Source organism: Alosa pseudoharengus, unplaced genomic scaffold, assembly GCF_046254945.1.
Source record: "Alosa pseudoharengus isolate Yale_2024_CS ecotype anadromous, Long Island Sound unplaced genomic scaffold, YU_APseudo_1.1 YU_APseudo_1.1_scf_8, whole genome shotgun sequence".
Taxonomy (NCBI): domain Eukaryota; kingdom Metazoa; phylum Chordata; class Actinopteri; order Clupeiformes; family Clupeidae; genus Alosa; species Alosa pseudoharengus.
The window spans coordinates 38,819,887-38,836,350 of NW_027468870.1; the positions used below are offsets into that span (position 1 = coordinate 38,819,887).

General features: G+C 40.6%; 2 protein-coding genes across 2 annotated transcripts; both read right to left on the reverse strand.

The window, feature by feature from the left end:
* Positions 1–466: 466 nt before the first annotated feature.
* On the reverse strand, positions 467–5,882 carry oafb (OAF homolog b (Drosophila)). Its single transcript, XM_076274392.1, has 4 exons — positions 5,345–5,882; positions 3,147–3,281; positions 2,841–3,018; positions 467–2,131 (listed from the first exon to the last, which is right to left on the reverse strand). The coding sequence occupies exons 1-4, from the start codon at positions 5,600–5,602 to the stop codon at positions 1,869–1,871; spliced, it is 834 nt and encodes a 277-aa protein (XP_076130507.1). The 5' UTR covers positions 5,603–5,882; the 3' UTR covers positions 467–1,868.
* A 2,435-nt stretch (positions 5,883–8,317) lies between these two features.
* pde9ab (phosphodiesterase 9ab) lies at positions 8,318–14,673 on the reverse strand. The gene is made up of 19 exons (XM_076274391.1): positions 14,605–14,673; positions 14,267–14,337; positions 13,682–13,759; positions 13,302–13,345; positions 13,087–13,141; positions 12,873–12,943; positions 12,272–12,359; positions 11,876–11,957; positions 11,712–11,786; positions 11,429–11,515; positions 11,117–11,221; positions 10,936–11,018; positions 10,547–10,703; positions 10,280–10,393; positions 10,066–10,170; positions 9,784–9,912; positions 9,597–9,692; positions 9,387–9,461; positions 8,318–8,801 (listed from the first exon to the last, which is right to left on the reverse strand). The coding sequence occupies exons 1-18, from the start codon at positions 14,671–14,673 to the stop codon at positions 9,411–9,413; spliced, it is 1,560 nt and encodes a 519-aa protein (XP_076130506.1). The 3' UTR covers positions 8,318–8,801; positions 9,387–9,410.
* Positions 14,674–16,464: the final 1,791 nt, after the last annotated feature.

Sequence of the window (16,464 nt, forward strand, 5' to 3'; positions counted from 1 at the left end):
AAAAGGCATGCAACAAACCCAGCAGGAACAATAGCGCAGTTGGCAAGCATGCCGAGTTGTGTGTTGTGGTCATATGGTTGGTGATTTGCTGTGAGAGCTTTTCTCACATTTTTGTGGAGGGTTCCGATCTAGAGCACTGAACTAGCCTGCACGGGCCTAGTGCATACCCTGTACAGCTAGAGGAAACGACAGGTGTGTCTATCTGTTTCACATGGCTATTAACCATCAAAATTAATCTGAAGAGGAGTCCAAGGCTAACTGCCTACAAAAACCTACACAATGCCAATTAATGCAGATTGTTGTTACAAGTGCATATTGTCCATGGTCTCAAATACAAATTACAACATTGAACCACCAGAGGGCAGTATTCAGCTATAAATCAGAAACACAAACAACAGCCCCTGGCCCTCACTGCAGACATATGGGAGTAGTGTAGTGTGTTGAGACATCACTTGTGTGGGTGAGAAGTATGCCTACTTAGTGTAATACAGCAATTTCTCAAATAAGCCAGAACAATCTTTGTAAGAACAGCATTTTATTTAACCATCACAAATGCAGGTAATACCCTTAGATTTAGTTGTAAAAAAATAGTTAAAGATTTATATCTCAATATTCTACATACACGTATGTTGCAACTTGGACCATATTTGGCTTGTGTCAGTTCACAGTAATATTAGCATCACGTTCATGTCATTAATGGTGAATATGATCACCAGTAGTGATGACAATAGGGCATACAAACAATGTAGAGAAACCCCTGGACATCTACTACACGTCCCATTACCATCCAACAGGGACATTCTGTCTGTGAGTGTCAACAGATGCGTGCAACATGTCTACATATGAAAAAAACATCTTTAAATCAAAGGATACGGTGCAAAAACGGACACCCTTTGAGGGACGGTTACCTGAACATAGACACCTAGGTCTAATACCCAAGTCTGGGGTATGTAGCATTTTCAACTGGCGTGAATAATCTCAGTCAATAATAACCTTTACAAAGGACAACATTTTATCAACCTCAATATAACACATTGAATTAACATTTAACACCAGAGACACATCTAGCACAGAATGCCTCACTACCCAAGCATAACAAGATCAGCTGGTGGCAAAACAGCTCAAGCACCTCTGTAAAAACAAGTGAGGGCCCTAGGACAAAGGCACTGAGAATACATTTCATATACTGTGAGGCTTAAAGCCCAGCATGCCATAGTGGGCCAGCATACTTAAGGCAGGGCAGTGTGTGTAATTGTAAATGTCAATTATGATCATTATGAAACTGAACAAAAAAAAGACACTTGTATGAGGTACAGGTTCACTGCGAGTGCTACGACCAAGTTGTGATCTGAAGTTTCCAATCAGATAATCTAATCCAAACTTGTTTATTTTAGTGCTATAAAGATATTTTTAGCTTCATGGATATCTAACCAGCTACTGTTGTTCATAAATAATACAATAACAATAATAATAATAATAATAACAATAATTAAAAAAAAACTGCATATGTAAGAAAGTCAAACTAAGAGACCGGCAGGTCCTCGGGGGTCAAGGCATCCAGCATGGGACTTTGGGACCACTGGTCACTAGATCATGACACCACTGCACAGCATACTAATTATCCCTTAACACAGTGAGTGGGACGGGTCCCCGTGACACCGTCTTCCACATACTCTGGCTCTGGAGCACGCACACACAGCGTGTCAGAAAGGCACACATCTTTTGACGTTCACAGATTCAGAGAAAAAAAATATATCTCGACTGTTGGTGAGGAGGAGAACATCTCGAGCTTTGCACACTTGGCATGTGAACATATGGGCATACGGCTGGGCACTGTTCCTCCGCAGGCTGGGCGCGGGCACAGCTTCCTACGCCTCCTCGTCCCAGAGGCAGAGCTGTCTGTGTGGCGTGTGGAAGCTGAAACGGAAGCTCTTGCTGCAGCTCCGGATGCCGCACTTGTAGGGGCTGGGGCCTCTGCCGCGGCAGTACTTGAGCAGGCAGGGGTACCACTCCAGACTCAGGCGGTACGAGCACAGGCAGGGCTCCCACAGGCCTGTGGCCACTGAGCAGGCCGGTGGAGTGGGCACATCTGGATCGGAGGGCTGGACCTCAAACATGGATCTCTGCAGTCCTGCAGGGAATAACAAAACATACTTGCTTAAAGGTGTAGTCTGTGATTCTCATTTAATACACAATTTTAAATATGTATATATATATTTTGGGGCTTTTTTGCCTCTATAGGACAGGACAGCGAAGAGACAGGTAGTGAGTGGGAGAGAGAGATGGTGTGGGATCGAGAAATGAAATGAAATGTGTGCCCTTTTTAAAACAATACGGTGTTAATACACAATCCTGACTCCAAATGGGAAACAAATAAAGTAGCGGGGGGCGTAAGAAACTCTCAGACTGAACAATACAGTCTTCCAGCCAATCAAGATGTCAGACTGAGCCATACAGTATTCCAGCCAATCAAGATGTCAGACTGAACAATACAGTATTCCAGCCAATCAAGATGTCAGACTGAACAATACAGTATTCCAGCCAATCAAGATGTCAGACTGAGCCATACAGGATGCAAGCCATTGCAAGCTGTTGCTTTAGAGGCAGAGAAGGGAAGGGTGTGGTTTGATAGGCTATTGTGCTCACCTATACTTCCTTCAAACCTTTGAGCAAAATGATGGTCACTATTTAATAGGGAGAGATTCATATCTAAAGGCCAAACTTACTGCACTGCAACAACAACTACTACACACTGAACTCTGTGCATGTGTCAACAAAGCCCATACTCCTGGAACTAGAAGGACTGTATTCATCCCAAGGCAAATGGAGGCACTACCCACCTCTCCCAGTCCAGCGGGTCACATCTGCCTGGCTGGTGTAGGCCTGCTGGGCCTCGCCACAGACGTTGCGGATGTGGGCGCTCAGTTGCCAGGCCTGGGTCAGGTTGACGGCCACATCCATGCTGAGCTGCTCTGGACCCCGGCTCTCGTCGGCCGAGCGCACCACGTGGGAGTTTTTCTAGACGACAGGAAAAGAATGGAAGGGATTTTACAGGTGTTGATTATAAGGGTGTGGGGATTAAGTCCGTGCTCCATGCCCCACCCATGTCTAGAGCAAGATTTCACTCCTCAGGTGAGGTGACTCACTTGTCGGAGCCTGGCCATGGATTCAGTGGGGATGAACTCGCGAGGGTCGAGGTGTGTGATGAAGCAGAGGGCTTGGTACTGCGTCTGGCCCCGCTCCGGTTCCCCAAGAACAAGGGCACGGAAGATCTTCACATGCTATGAAGAACATAGAATGATGATAGGAATGAAGGATGAGAGGAGAATAGACTAACAAGCAATGCAGGCCTTGCCAGCCATCTCTCCTTAACCTCAGAATGAGTCACTGAACACAGTAAACACTATATCATAACCTAGACAGTAGGTTATTGTTACCAAATAGACCATTACAACATGGTCGGTAAGTAAAAAGTCCTAAAAGGATCTACAGTATTCTTTAATAATGACCAACTGGTTGGACCTAATCCAATTTATTCCATGGATGCTAACTAAACATATCAACAATTTCACTACCGCAATTCAGAAGTATATTTTTTACTGTTTTGTTGTTAGTTTAGATTCTAAATAATCTAAAATAACTCCGAAGCTGGCAAAGTAATAGACACCGGTCATCTGTGGTAGCAGGCGGTTAGGAAATACCCTTTAAACTTAATAGACCAAAGTTAACCTGCTAACTCATAGAGTAGATTATTGTGAAAAGGTTTAACCTCAAATTGCTCATAACATGGCAGGCATTCAACAGCTTTGAGTTTCACAATAAAAGTGCAATCTGACCTACTCAGCTAAAATGGGTTGTTCGTGACGCAGGACAAGACCCAGAAATGTGAACCTGCTGTCTGACCGCTCCGCCTCCAGCAGAGGTCTGCATCAATCAGCTGATCCCCTAACTAACCCACTGACCCACACGCATACCACACATATGCAAGCCCAAGCGCCTTGAAAAGGGAACAAATGCTCAAATGTTCCAACAGAGCTTCTTTATTGGCCAATAGTAGTCTTTTCATTTCAGTCGCCTAATGATCAGCGTCATAACATGTTGAATTTCTGGCATTAGTAGCAGCAGCAGGCATCAAGAAGTGATCATGTCCACTGTCCAGACTGGAAGATATTCCAAAATGTAAATTGTATAAAGAAAGACATGAATGTACATATAAGTACATGGACCTATGACACGATGGCCTAATAACACTCGAGACGCTGAGTCAGGCACAGGCATGGGTAACCTCAGGGAAAGTGAGAAATATAATGCTTGTGTATTTGTTGGGGAATGTGCGGTGGGGAGGTTTGGGGGTCAAATCTAACCTGACCTGCACGGCACAAGCTCCCTAGTGTTTCACAGCGCCCGACGTTGCATCGTAAATCACACTTGCTGACAGATAATGTGAAAATAATAGGCCTACAAAGACTCGGAGGGTTCAACGTGGAAGGATGTAGTGCAACTTATTTGCCCTGTTTCATACCCAGGTGAGTAAGCTGCGCATACAGCAACCATGTTGTTGATAGGGCATTCGAAATATTGTTAGCAAGTTGTTCATCAAGTAATTTGTCTTCATAATTGGCCATTTGCAATTTTTTGCACAAGTGAATGCTGCCTTACTTGCCACTTGGTGGTGGCCCATATGCCTACTCCTTTATCTATTTTTCCACAGAAAAAAAAAGTGGAAAGCGGAAAAAAGTGGAAAAAAGTGGAAAGCGGTGATTGGAAGCACATGGAAAGAGGCAGGCCCCTAAATTGAGTTGACGAGCTCTGGCAGAAGACAAGATGCTCTTCATGCATACAGTAGGCCTGGTATTTGAGAGAGCCTCACTCTTCTTCCCAGTGGAGACTAATAGATTCTAGGCTATATCACATACAATTTAGAGCTTGGTTGTATTCGCAGATGAATAGCTATGTAACTTATAAGTTAGTATTTTACGAACTGAGTCATTTCTGTGTCGGCATTGCATTTGATGCTGCTTATTAAAGTTATCACAAAATGTCTTTCACGAGCTATTAAGAGCGCTATTACGCAGCTCAATTCCTTGGAGAAGTGAAAGAAAACACTCAACCTGAATATAAAATAACCTGTCCACACAACCTTAGATTATTCATAATTATTAAGATAATGAATTGCAGTCTACGTTGAGTTGCGCTATTTCACGCCAAAAACCACTAAATATACTGCGATTCAGTGGAAGCTAGAAACCATATAAAACTATGATGAACTATGAAGTATTCACAAGGTATGGGGTACAATCTAAAATGTAGGCTATTATTAAACGAAGACGATATCAACACTCACCCGTTTAAAGTCAGCCAAGACTGTTATGAGAGTGCCATCTCCTTGCTTGAATTCCACAGTGATAACATCCCTCTCACTGTCTGCCTCCAGAGTTTCCTCTGTAATTTGCCCATCACTTAAACGAACTAATACTTTAAGGTCTGTGCAAATACCTACCGTTAAAAATAATGTAAAAATAAGGAACAAAATCGTAAGTAGGGCTGACAAATTCTGTCGTGCGTACATTCCAAAACCTCTGGGGAATTCCAGCAAACTCATTTAACGCAGCTACAAAACATATCTCCGCAACGTGTGTTCTCTTTAATAGCAAAACACAAAGGTAAAATGGAAATCTTAAAGAGGTCTGCCACAGCCACAGCCGTTCCTGTCGTTTAAGTGTTGAATATCACTCCGTTGTTTAGAGTTCCGACTCAATCCAAAATTAAAAATCCAAGTGTTCAAAAATCTAAGACGCGAGATGATGCGATATGAGACGACATGTAACAATAATATACTTGTTTTATCAAGTCAGCTTTCCCCCCATTGTCCCCTTCTTGAAGTCCCATTACTTCCTCGGAAGTTCAAACCAACTTTCCTGACTGCCGAGACTCAAGTGCTTGAGTGGGGGGCTACTTCTTAAAGGAACATCGCCCTGGGAAATATTTCCCCATGAAAAACACAGATGTAAGAGAATACCACAGAATGTAAATTAACTAATTATATGATGGACATACAAAAAAAAAAAAACGAATCACTTTAATGTCCATTTTTACCAAACCTATCTTATCTTTGGCTTATTTAAGCTGCGTGATTCAGTCTGTGCCAGTAGGTTTGGCGTTCGCTCCGCCTGGGGCAATTGTGTGGCTTTTTCATCTTTCTTGTGATAATTTCCTTACATTCACCAAAATGCTTTTCTTGGCAACATAGGACTACAAATCATACATACTGTCGCCACATTTTGTTTTCTGCAAAGGCGTTTGCTTTCATTTTGGCAAAATGCTAGGTACAACTGAAATTAAAGGCGGTTTGCAATGATGCTGTTTTTCGCAGCTAGAGGGCTGCCTTACATCAATGTTTTCTATGCGCACTGATTTATCTATGTCCTACAACATGATCACTCCATTGACAGATGGAAACAGCATTTGGGGAATTGTATAGCTGAACACAAAATGCACATGAATTTCAAATTACTTTTTTGATGGTGCATGCAAAACTTGAGTGATAGCTTATTTGTGTTTTGTCAAAGATACTGCCTGCTCTTGTTGATGAACACCATCCAGAAATGTTATGGTTATCTGGAGATGTTGACAAAGACTACACTAAAAAAATGAAATCAGACATCATACTGCCAAGATTGTCATGATTGAAAGTTTGCATGGGGATTGCCATGGATGGCCCTCGCATCCTGAAAGCCCTTTTCATTTGGGCAAGAGAGGGGCCCCTCTCTACAGTGGCTAGGGTCAGAAGTGACACACAACCCCAAACCAGCCCCCTTTGTAAAGCAACACATGCAAACGCCAAAGGTCTGGAAATCACTGTTATGTTATCTTACACATCCAGACATGCAAATATGGATCTATCTTTCAGACATTGTTTCAGACATTCAGAGATATACACATAGTGTTTGTTAACTGAAAACCGGCCTCTACTTTCAATGCTACTGCAATTGTGTTATCTTGGCTTCAAAATAAAACGCCTAAACCAGTCATGCTTGCGGAACAAAGCCGTGGTATACTTGGCAGTGCTCAGCACCTCTTGGCTTTGAGAGGGGGCGTTGGGATGGGTGCTGCGACTGAACCACTTGTATCTGACCCCAGTGGGCTGCTGTGGGTGACCTTGAGGATATATGAGCTGGTGTCATGTGTCTATTTCAAACCCCAGACTCTCTGGAGGTTCTGAAAATGTGCTCCTCGTGGAGGTGAAACACCAGAGAATGTGTATGTGTGTGTGTGTGTGTGTGTTGTGCATAAATGAACAGCAGCAAACACATGTTGTTTGTAGGTAAACAACAAGTACCGTAGGCATATAGATCTGACATTCTTCTCTTCCTCATGCTATATTATACACACTGGGGAGAATCATTTACAAAACATAGGAAACAAATTCAAAGTCTGTTTACATAAATGACATAATAATAAACATAATGACATAAATGACAATCTTTTCTTTTCTTCCTTTCTTTTCTTTTTTTTCTCTGATTGTCTACATTCTGTAAAGCGCCATGATACATGTGTAATGTTTTGGCGCTCTATAAGCACAATAAATTGAAATTGATATTTTTGAGAAGTAGATCTTAAATATCACAACACTGTCCCCCATGTAACCACTATGCAATTTGTAGCATGAAAGTTCTCATCTTCTGTATAGAGACATGCAATGAATTTCTAACACATTAAATCTGAAATATGGAAATATGTGCAGTGGTAATGACACTGGTGAAAACACGGAGACCAACGCAGAGCACACATCCCTCTTTTGAAAGAGAATCATTTGAGACATGTCCCTATTCCTCCATCTGTGCACACAACACAACAGGGACAGAAATAAAGTGCCTCCATAGCAGCGCTGCTTTGTGACTTTAGTCCCCCCCTGCACCTTGGGCCATCAGATTAAAATCCACTGCCAATAGCAGGCCCTCTAAAGTGGAGGTGTCGCTCTCACCTGTGACCAAGAGGAACACTTCCAGATCACACACACACACACACTCACACACACTCACTCACACACACACACACACACAGCGGAACAGGTGCCTCTGACACTTGGTCTCAGGGACACGCTGAGCTGTGCTGACAGGAGAGGATGTGAGGATGTTAGGCGACGCTCTGATCTGAGTGTGTCCTCTATGAGATAATGCACAACCTTCATTTAATCGCTTATCAGCACTTGTATGGTTTCTGAAAGGAAATAGGGTTGCTATGCTTTCATAAGAAAGTAGGTGTCAAATGAAGCATAAATGAAAAGTCAGCTGCTATTTAATGAATTCTCCTAATACAGAATTACAAATGTGTTTATTTGTTGCCATACAGGCACGGATGCCATGGTGCTTAGTAGAAATCAAAATGGTGTATTTCATCTACACCATACTGTGATAACAACATTGTATATATCAAACATTTGACACTGTACAATGATCACAAGGATTTAAGTTTGGTATTACTGAGTATGTGTAGCTGTAGTTTTTCTTGGTAACAGTTTGTGAAAGTATAAATTACAAGTATGCAGCAAAAAAAAAAAACTAAACAGAATCAAAAGTCACAGTCAAACATTCTAACATCTATACTGGAATGTATACATCTATACTCGACTCGAAGTCAAACTGCCACGTTGGATCCTGTAGACAACTGGAAGGCCTCTACTGAATAGAATAAGGTTGTGTGAACAATTCACATGTTTTGCAAGATCGGTCTCAGTGGCTATAGCTGACGTGGACAGGTCAGTTAAGACTGTAGTCTGGATCCTCAGTGAAGCACAGCCCCTACAGAGCAAGAAAATCCAAGCGTTGGAGGTTAACGGGAGGTGCCACAGTGGCTGGCCAAAGGTAGAACCACACAAAGTACAGGCCTAGCACAAGCTATGATAATGTTGTGGTTGTGGAGAGAGAGGAACCACAGGAATGTGACCTAAACGGTTCCAAACAAGAGCATGTGACCTGAAGAGAATCTTATCTAGCGTGCAAGGGTCAGGGGAGAGGAGGGACTCAAGGACAAAAGGTTGTGCAGTCAGATGCACGGCAGCAGGAAACAAGTAAATCAGAAGATGAAATAACTAAAATAACTATGTTATGAAGATATAATAGGTTATAAAGACTAAAGAATAAATAACTTACTAGAAAAAGTAATCCACAGGAAATAAAGGGCATTACTCTCACATCTAATATCAGCACATTATATTCAAATAAACACATATTAGATCTATAGATTAGTTGCATCAATTAAATCTCGTAACATTCTTATGGGTCGAGAGGGCATCTATATTTTACCTGATATTGCTGTGAAAATGCTTAGTTTGTACTGAGATTGTATATACTAATACATTCAGGACACATTTTCTCACTACTTACTTAAACACAAGTAGAAGATAGTTTTTATTTTTTCTTTCCTCCCAGGGGCATACTGTCGGACTTTTTCTTCTGTGCCTAGAGAAAAAAGAGAAAAGAGAAAAGAAAGAACCATTAGCAGAAAATGTAGCAACCTCCTCTATCACACATGCACATAAACAGAGCAACCTGTCACTGAAATCAGCTGAGAGTTTGGAAATAATGTGTTGCCACCTCAGTCATGGCGTCGTCAATCGTTTTCAGTTCTTCATAATGGTCACGGGAGTCCCGTAAAGGTTGCACCATAATTTCCTCAATCTGAGGGAAGAGCTGGGACAAAGAGAGGAAGCAGTAGTATGTGACCACAAAACACCCACTAGCACCGCAAATTCAGCACATCTGAGACAGCAGACCTCCATACCTTCATGACTGTCTCGAACATGGGTATCAAGACAAACTTGATGAAACCGATCTGCGCGGTGGGTTTGGTCACCTTGTCCCGGTCCATGAAGGGAGCAACTGGAAGCCCTTCAGATTTCTCTCTGTCACTCTGGTGAAGAAAACACACACGACTGAACATGCGATATCAGTGCTTCCTGCCCCCCAGCCCAATGAACCTACTCATCACAGCTGTAGCCTACATATAACACATTGGTAGAAATGTGGAGGTAACCCTTTGTAGGAACGATATACATGAAGTTACCTGCATAAAGTATTCTTCAAGCAAACAGTCCACCCATGGCTCAGCTACTTCAGTTGGCCTGACTTCATTTGAGATGTCACAGCACTTTATCAAAACCATCTTCAGCTGCAGAAGGAAACGCAAAAAGACCTATGTTGAGATTGTTGTAGGGAGTGGCTGTAAGAAATTGTAATTGGGCAACGTGTAGTGAACATACACCTATATGAATACATACACATTTGACATGCTCCTCATTGGTGAAATCAAAGTTATCCACTTTCTTTTTAAACGAATCAAGTATCTCCCCATGCCTCGCCATATCAGTGGCCAATATGAGAGTAATTATAGCCTGTAAAACAATGAATGAGCACAGCATTATTAGGTTAGAATAATGGCATAAAATATTGGAAAAAGATCAGAAAATTGGCAAGACACTATTGATCGCTTGGTAGATTGTTTCTGTTAACAGTTGAGTAAGTTAATACTGTTTGTAGACACAGACCTGTCGTATCTGCTTGAAAGCCTCTGGCTCGGTGTTGGAAAATATGTTGCACTCGGGCAGTGAGAGGATCTGGAAAGCCACTGCACAGTGATGGTTCTCCAGAGGGGAGATGTCATTGTAGCGCACAGCCAGCTCAGTGTGTGCATTGATCTGATATCTGATTAAAGAAAGAATTCAGGTATGAACATCCTAACATTAAACTAAATACATGCATTTCAACTAATCATTATTCTTCAGCTAAGTACAAGGGCACTCGTTTTAATTGACAGGCAAAGTCTAAAGTCTAACATGTCAAATATATACACAGACTATACAAATGAAGTCAAAAGACAGCCCCTGATGTTAGGGTATATATAATATATAGGGTATATATAGGGTTGGTGACATACGTGTTATTATATCCTGGGTGGTCTAGATCATGGCAGACTGCTGCTGTCATGAGGATGCACATGTCTGTCATTGTGAGTGTTTCCTAAATAACAAATGGCACACAGTTTATAGAGATTTAACAGGCCAGTCAAATCATTATGTGTATATCAGGACTGCATAATAATGTTTACATTGGCTCACCAGAAGGTTAGTGAGATGAATCATTCCATACATCATCTGGCTAACGCAGAAACAGTGGCGGAAGTTATGAAAGGGGTTTTCACGATAATGCTCCTGAATACTCAGCTGTAAACAGAGAAGACATAAAAGTAAGATTGGGTTTAACAGCAAGCAATGGGCTGACAGAGTGCATGGAGACTGTTCTAACAGTCAGTGTATCCACAGAAACAGTCCAATTTTCAATGCTAGGTTTGTATGATGGAAGTGTGACACAATTAATGCCATATGTGGAGTAAACAGTAAAGTTGATTTTTTTCATAATGAATATTTTACCAGCCATCTTTTCAGTGTGATTGGATTCATGTTAAACTCTTTCACCAGCCCCAGGTCATGGTACATGTACTCTAGACAGCTTAGCATCTACAAACAGCAACAACAACAACAACAACATCATTAATGAACAGAACAGAACATTTACTGTCATTTTTGGAGTACATTTGCAGTCTCTTGCTGTCTCTGTGGGGTTCACATTTAAAGATTTCGCTAAAAGATAATGTGTCCCAACCCCGAACAATTCTTGCAAACACACAGAGACAATTCATGCTGAGTAAAAGACCTCATTATGCTCCCAGTGCCAGACGTCAAATGTGGGTTTCTTCAGAGCCTCAATAGTCTCTTGAGATAGCGTGTACTGTGAACAAAAGAAGGAAATGACACCATGAGATCTTGTCTCTTTATGACAAATTTCACGTCCAAGTTCACTTTCACGCTTTCATTTACCTTTGGATAGCTCGGAACGTCACGCCTGGGAGACAGTTTTTTGGCATCATCGGAGAAGTTGTATTTACAGGCACAATTCATTCTGAGAGAAGAGATGAGACATTACACAGAGTACGCACAAATACGCACACTAATGAAGTATATTCACACATTTCATTACACCATTTGCCAGTGTGGATTCAGGCTTAGATTGGATTAAACTTACCTGATACATATCTATATTAGCAAGGGCATATTGAAAGCTAAGATGCTGCAATTTTATTTCGCTTTGAATAAAAGCGAGAAAAAATACCATAACTATAACTATATGTTGAGGGATAACCACTTTGCATTAAATCATGTCTGTCAATTAAGTGTGTGTAAATTGTGGATTTTGTTTGCCCATCAACATTTTACCTTCCCCCTCCCCTTGAAGTCATTTCATCTCGTAGCCTTCTGAGGTCATTCTTGCATTTCTCAATCTCAAGCACCTTTAGGCCTTCCACTGAAAGAAACAGGCAAGACATAGTGGGGCCTAATTGAAATGCTCGGCAAAGTGTCTAGAGTCTAACTAAAACTGGCTTAATAACTTTACAAATTGAATACAATGAGATTGTAAGCACAAACAGAGGTGGGTCAGCTCAAAGCTGTCTCACGCTACATGATGTTAGTTCAGGCAAGAGAACTTTGCTCATAGACTGACTTTGCTCTTTGCCTTTAAGCTAGGACCCGTATCTCTGCTTAAGAAACTAATTTTGCACCTTTGCACAGCTTAACTATTAGCTGCTATTTGTCTAGTTATCACAGGTGACACTATTAGCTGCTATAGGTCTAGTTATCACAGGTGACACTATTAGCTGCTATGGGTCTAGTTATCACAGGTGACACTATTAGCTGCTATAGGTCTACTTATCACAGGTGACACTATTAGCTGCTATAGGTCTACTTATCACAGGTGACACTATTAGCTGCTATAGATCTAGTTATCACAGGTGACACCTAGCAGAGAGAAACTCACACTCAACTCTCTTCTCAAGCATGGCCAATCGGTTTGTGACTTCTGCTTTCAGTTCATTGATCCTGAAGGCCCTGACACATTCCCACACAAAAGAAGGAAGAAAAATAACATAACAATCAAAATATTTATCAGCAGTGATACAAGCATACAGTTATCTGTTGAATACATTTAGCATTTTGCATTAATGATTCCCTGGAAAAAGTAGCTTTTTTACCTGCTGAATTGCTCTGCCACCTGAGCCAAGACGTTCTGGAACATATCTTCTTTCTCTGGAGAGAAGTACAAGACATTGGTCATGTTGAATAAACGGTGAATATGTTGAATGAAATGTAGAAATAAAAATACAATAGACATATAGGCTTAACAATCTATTGAACTAAAGAGCATATACAGTAACCACAGTGAATAGAGTAAAGAGTCTAATCTTACCTCCGACTTGACTTGTGGCCTGTGGCACTACTTTATATAAACAACTGAGAAAGGAGAAGCATTCAGTGTATTGTGAGCAGAGAACTCTATGATGTTGAATGTAGCTTTCATATGTGATGCGATCAGCGAAATCAATCATGGTGCAATTTTGCCAACTTATGATTCTGATACCATCCTAGCAACATCCAAGATTTTGGGAGGATGGTATCCAGGATTTTGCTAGGGGACAGTGTCCAGAATGTTGCCAGGATGGTATCAGAATCTTAAGTTGGTGAAATTTCACCAGAGAGGGTTGAAACGGAGCAAAAATCAAGGATTTTTGAGTGCACCATGTGAAGGATCGCATTACATATGTGGAAAAAAAAGAAATAGCTGCTCACTTGGGAGAGTTGGTTGGCATGGTGGGATAGATAGAAATCATGGCCCCTTCTGGATCAACTAGTGATATGGCTGTGTTCCTACACGGATGTAAAAGAAGCTACTATTAGAATGTATTTACTAAAAACGAGGCAGTTTGTTATTGAAGTGATAAATACTATTATTCATAGAATAAGTCATGATGAAGAACCACATTGTTTGTGAGCCAACATTTGAGTGTGCTTATAGTAAATGATATGTAATGTTATATTGTAACTTTTCAGGAAGGATGAAAAATAGTTGCTATAATTCTGCAGTTGGTATTCCATTTTCAATCTTTTTACTGTTTCATTGAGCATTAATGATTTATCACTAACTCTGTTGCATTATTTCCCATCGCAGCCTATGTCAGCACTTGCCCAGAACTGTTGATTGCTGGCTAAATATATTTTAGACATTAATTATTGTTTACAAATTATATTTACAACAATAATCAGTTATTTGAAGGTTTGAAGCATATTCAAACCAAACAAGTTTGTGTATGTCTAATGTGAAGGATGTGCATCATTACTATTAGTCTGGTATTGTAATGAGGAGAGTGCAGTTACCTTGCAATGTTTGATGAAGTACAAAGAAGTTCTCTGATATCATAAGGGCTGCAATGTTGACTAAAAATCACCTAAAAGTACCGTGAACAGTAATATCACAAACTCACTACATCTACAGAAAAAACTGGTACAGAAATAAAATAAGACAAATGACAGAGTTCTTATTTCAGTCTGTTTTACTAAGATTCTTATTAAGTACTTTGAAGGGAAGTTCCAGGTTGTTAGTATGTTGTCTGCATACCATATGCAAGTGATTAACCATAATAAAAATAGTAGAGAATGTGTAATTCTTGAGTAAGTATGACTGAGCTGCTGGTCATTTATGCAGCTGGACTTGCCTTCTGCATTTTGCCATCTACGTCAAGGTAGAGAGCTCGTGGACGATATGATGAGGAAGCGGAGCCCATGGTGGTGTTCTCCAGTGACTGTGCTATACCAGCTTGCGTGTGTCAGGGCAGACAACTCTGTGAATACAAATAGTCAATAGTCATGAATAAAAAGTCATTTGAGAGGGCATTTATGTATAAGAGGTAGAAGCCAAATCATAGACCAGTCGGAGACAGAACATTAATCTCAATGATATTGAGTGTTTGTTTACAGTTTGAAATTTGTATTGTTCATCTTAAACAAAATGTAGGCTGTTAGTGAATAATTACACAGAAGGATCATTACCTCCATAAGTATGCATCTTCACTACAGGGAAAGCTTTGTATCTCAAATGAATCCACCTCCCAGTAAACTTGCATATAGGTCAACACAGATTAAAACTAACAATACACAAATGTTAATGCATAATTTCCTTCTTGCCATGCCTGCCATGGAATCAATGATAAACCTGTGCAAGAAATGATAATAAGAAAACTTACCACAGCAATGGCCGTGCATGCATCCTTAGTACAGATGGGGATGGAGGTACAGCAGGCAACTAGGTAAAGGTGTGTTACACATCACTGCCAGACCCTTAAATATGAGCCCACTCCTTGAGGTTGCTAAGGAACCGTTTCTATAGTAAGGCAAGCTTTGGCTTGGGTTGGAGGTGAGGTCATTGATCCATCTCTGATATGTTCATTTTCATCTCAGTAAATCTCAAAGGGACAATTCAGATCTGCTAATTATTTAAGAAATACATGGTAGTACATCAAAGTCCATTTGGCAATCAAGTAATCATGCTACCATTTAGTAATTTAAAACTTAAAATGCATGTTTTCCAAAAGAATATTCACCAGTTACAGTAGCCTGTATGTTGTGAGATATGAGTAGCTTGTCAGCAGCACCTTAGCTTTGTCCACAGATGGGTCTGTCAGCTTCTGACCTCTCACTGCATTCACTTCCTGGACCTCCTGTAAGGCTTTTTATGCTGATAGCTAGCATGATGGCTTTACCTCACTCAGGTCTACTCTGATGCAGCAGCTGGTAGATGTGTTTAGATGTGTAAGTTAAGTTTGATTTGTATTTCATATCACAGAGAGTGCATTCAGAGTCATTTGAAATTATGTTTGGGCCATAAAACACCAATTATGAACAATTTGTTAGTAGTCGGTGGAAATAAATAGTTCAGTTTGATTTATTCAATTTTCTTAATCATGGAAAATAATGACTGGAGTGACGACAACCTTTTTCCATTACCGTCACACCCACCTAACATTAATCATCACATGGTGATCCATGCAATGTCCACATGCATGGGCACATAATGTACAGACATAAACACCGCTGGAAGTAGGCCTACAATTACTGAAAAAAATGTTGATGGGTTCAATACTTATTTGGCCCGCTGTATTTTGACCACAAATACGATGTCATGAAGCACTACTTTAAATAATTTCATGCATTATGGAAGGTAGCCAACATGTTCAGCTATAAACCATAAGCACCAACGTAATTATTAAAGCAAGCCAATTAAGCAATTATGATTTTTCAGCACCTTCCTTTGCCTCATAATCAATATGAAGGTAAGTGCACCACTTAGCATTCACACTGAGCCTTTACAAAAATAATTGCCATGAAAGCTAGATCTGGCTATCTAGCTCTGTTTAGCACAAAACATGTTGTCTCTTCGGTTTTAATGACTTGTCTAAATCATGGGCTTTTATGCAGTCATGTACAGTATTACATATAGCTAGGGGGTAGGGAGTAGCCCAAATAGTTAAGAGTGCTGTCAATACAGGTGAAAAAATAATTAATTGATAGCATAACTT

Excerpts from the sequence above, each read along its gene's own strand:
- oafb (XM_076274392.1), bottom strand. The coding sequence starts at position 5,602 with ATGAGTTTGCTGGAATTCCCCAGAGGTTTTGGAATGTACGCACGACAG. Across the intron at positions 3,019-3,146 it reads CCATGGCCAGGCTCCGACAA|AAAAACTCCCACGTGGTGCG; the intron begins GTGAGTCACCTC and ends CCTGTCGTCTAG. Across the intron at positions 2,132-2,840 it reads GACCCGCTGGACTGGGAGAG|GACTGCAGAGATCCATGTTT; the intron begins GTGGGTAGTGCC and ends TATTCCCTGCAG.
- pde9ab (XM_076274391.1), bottom strand. The coding sequence starts at position 14,673 with ATGGGCTCCGCTTCCTCATCATATCGTCCACGAGCTCTCTACCTTGAC. Across the intron at positions 11,222-11,428 it reads TCACACTGAAAAGATGGCTG|CTGAGTATTCAGGAGCATTA; the intron begins GTAAAATATTCA and ends CTCTGTTTACAG. Across the intron at positions 11,019-11,116 it reads TTCATCTCACTAACCTTCTG|GAAACACTCACAATGACAGA; the intron begins GTGAGCCAATGT and ends TTTGTTATTTAG.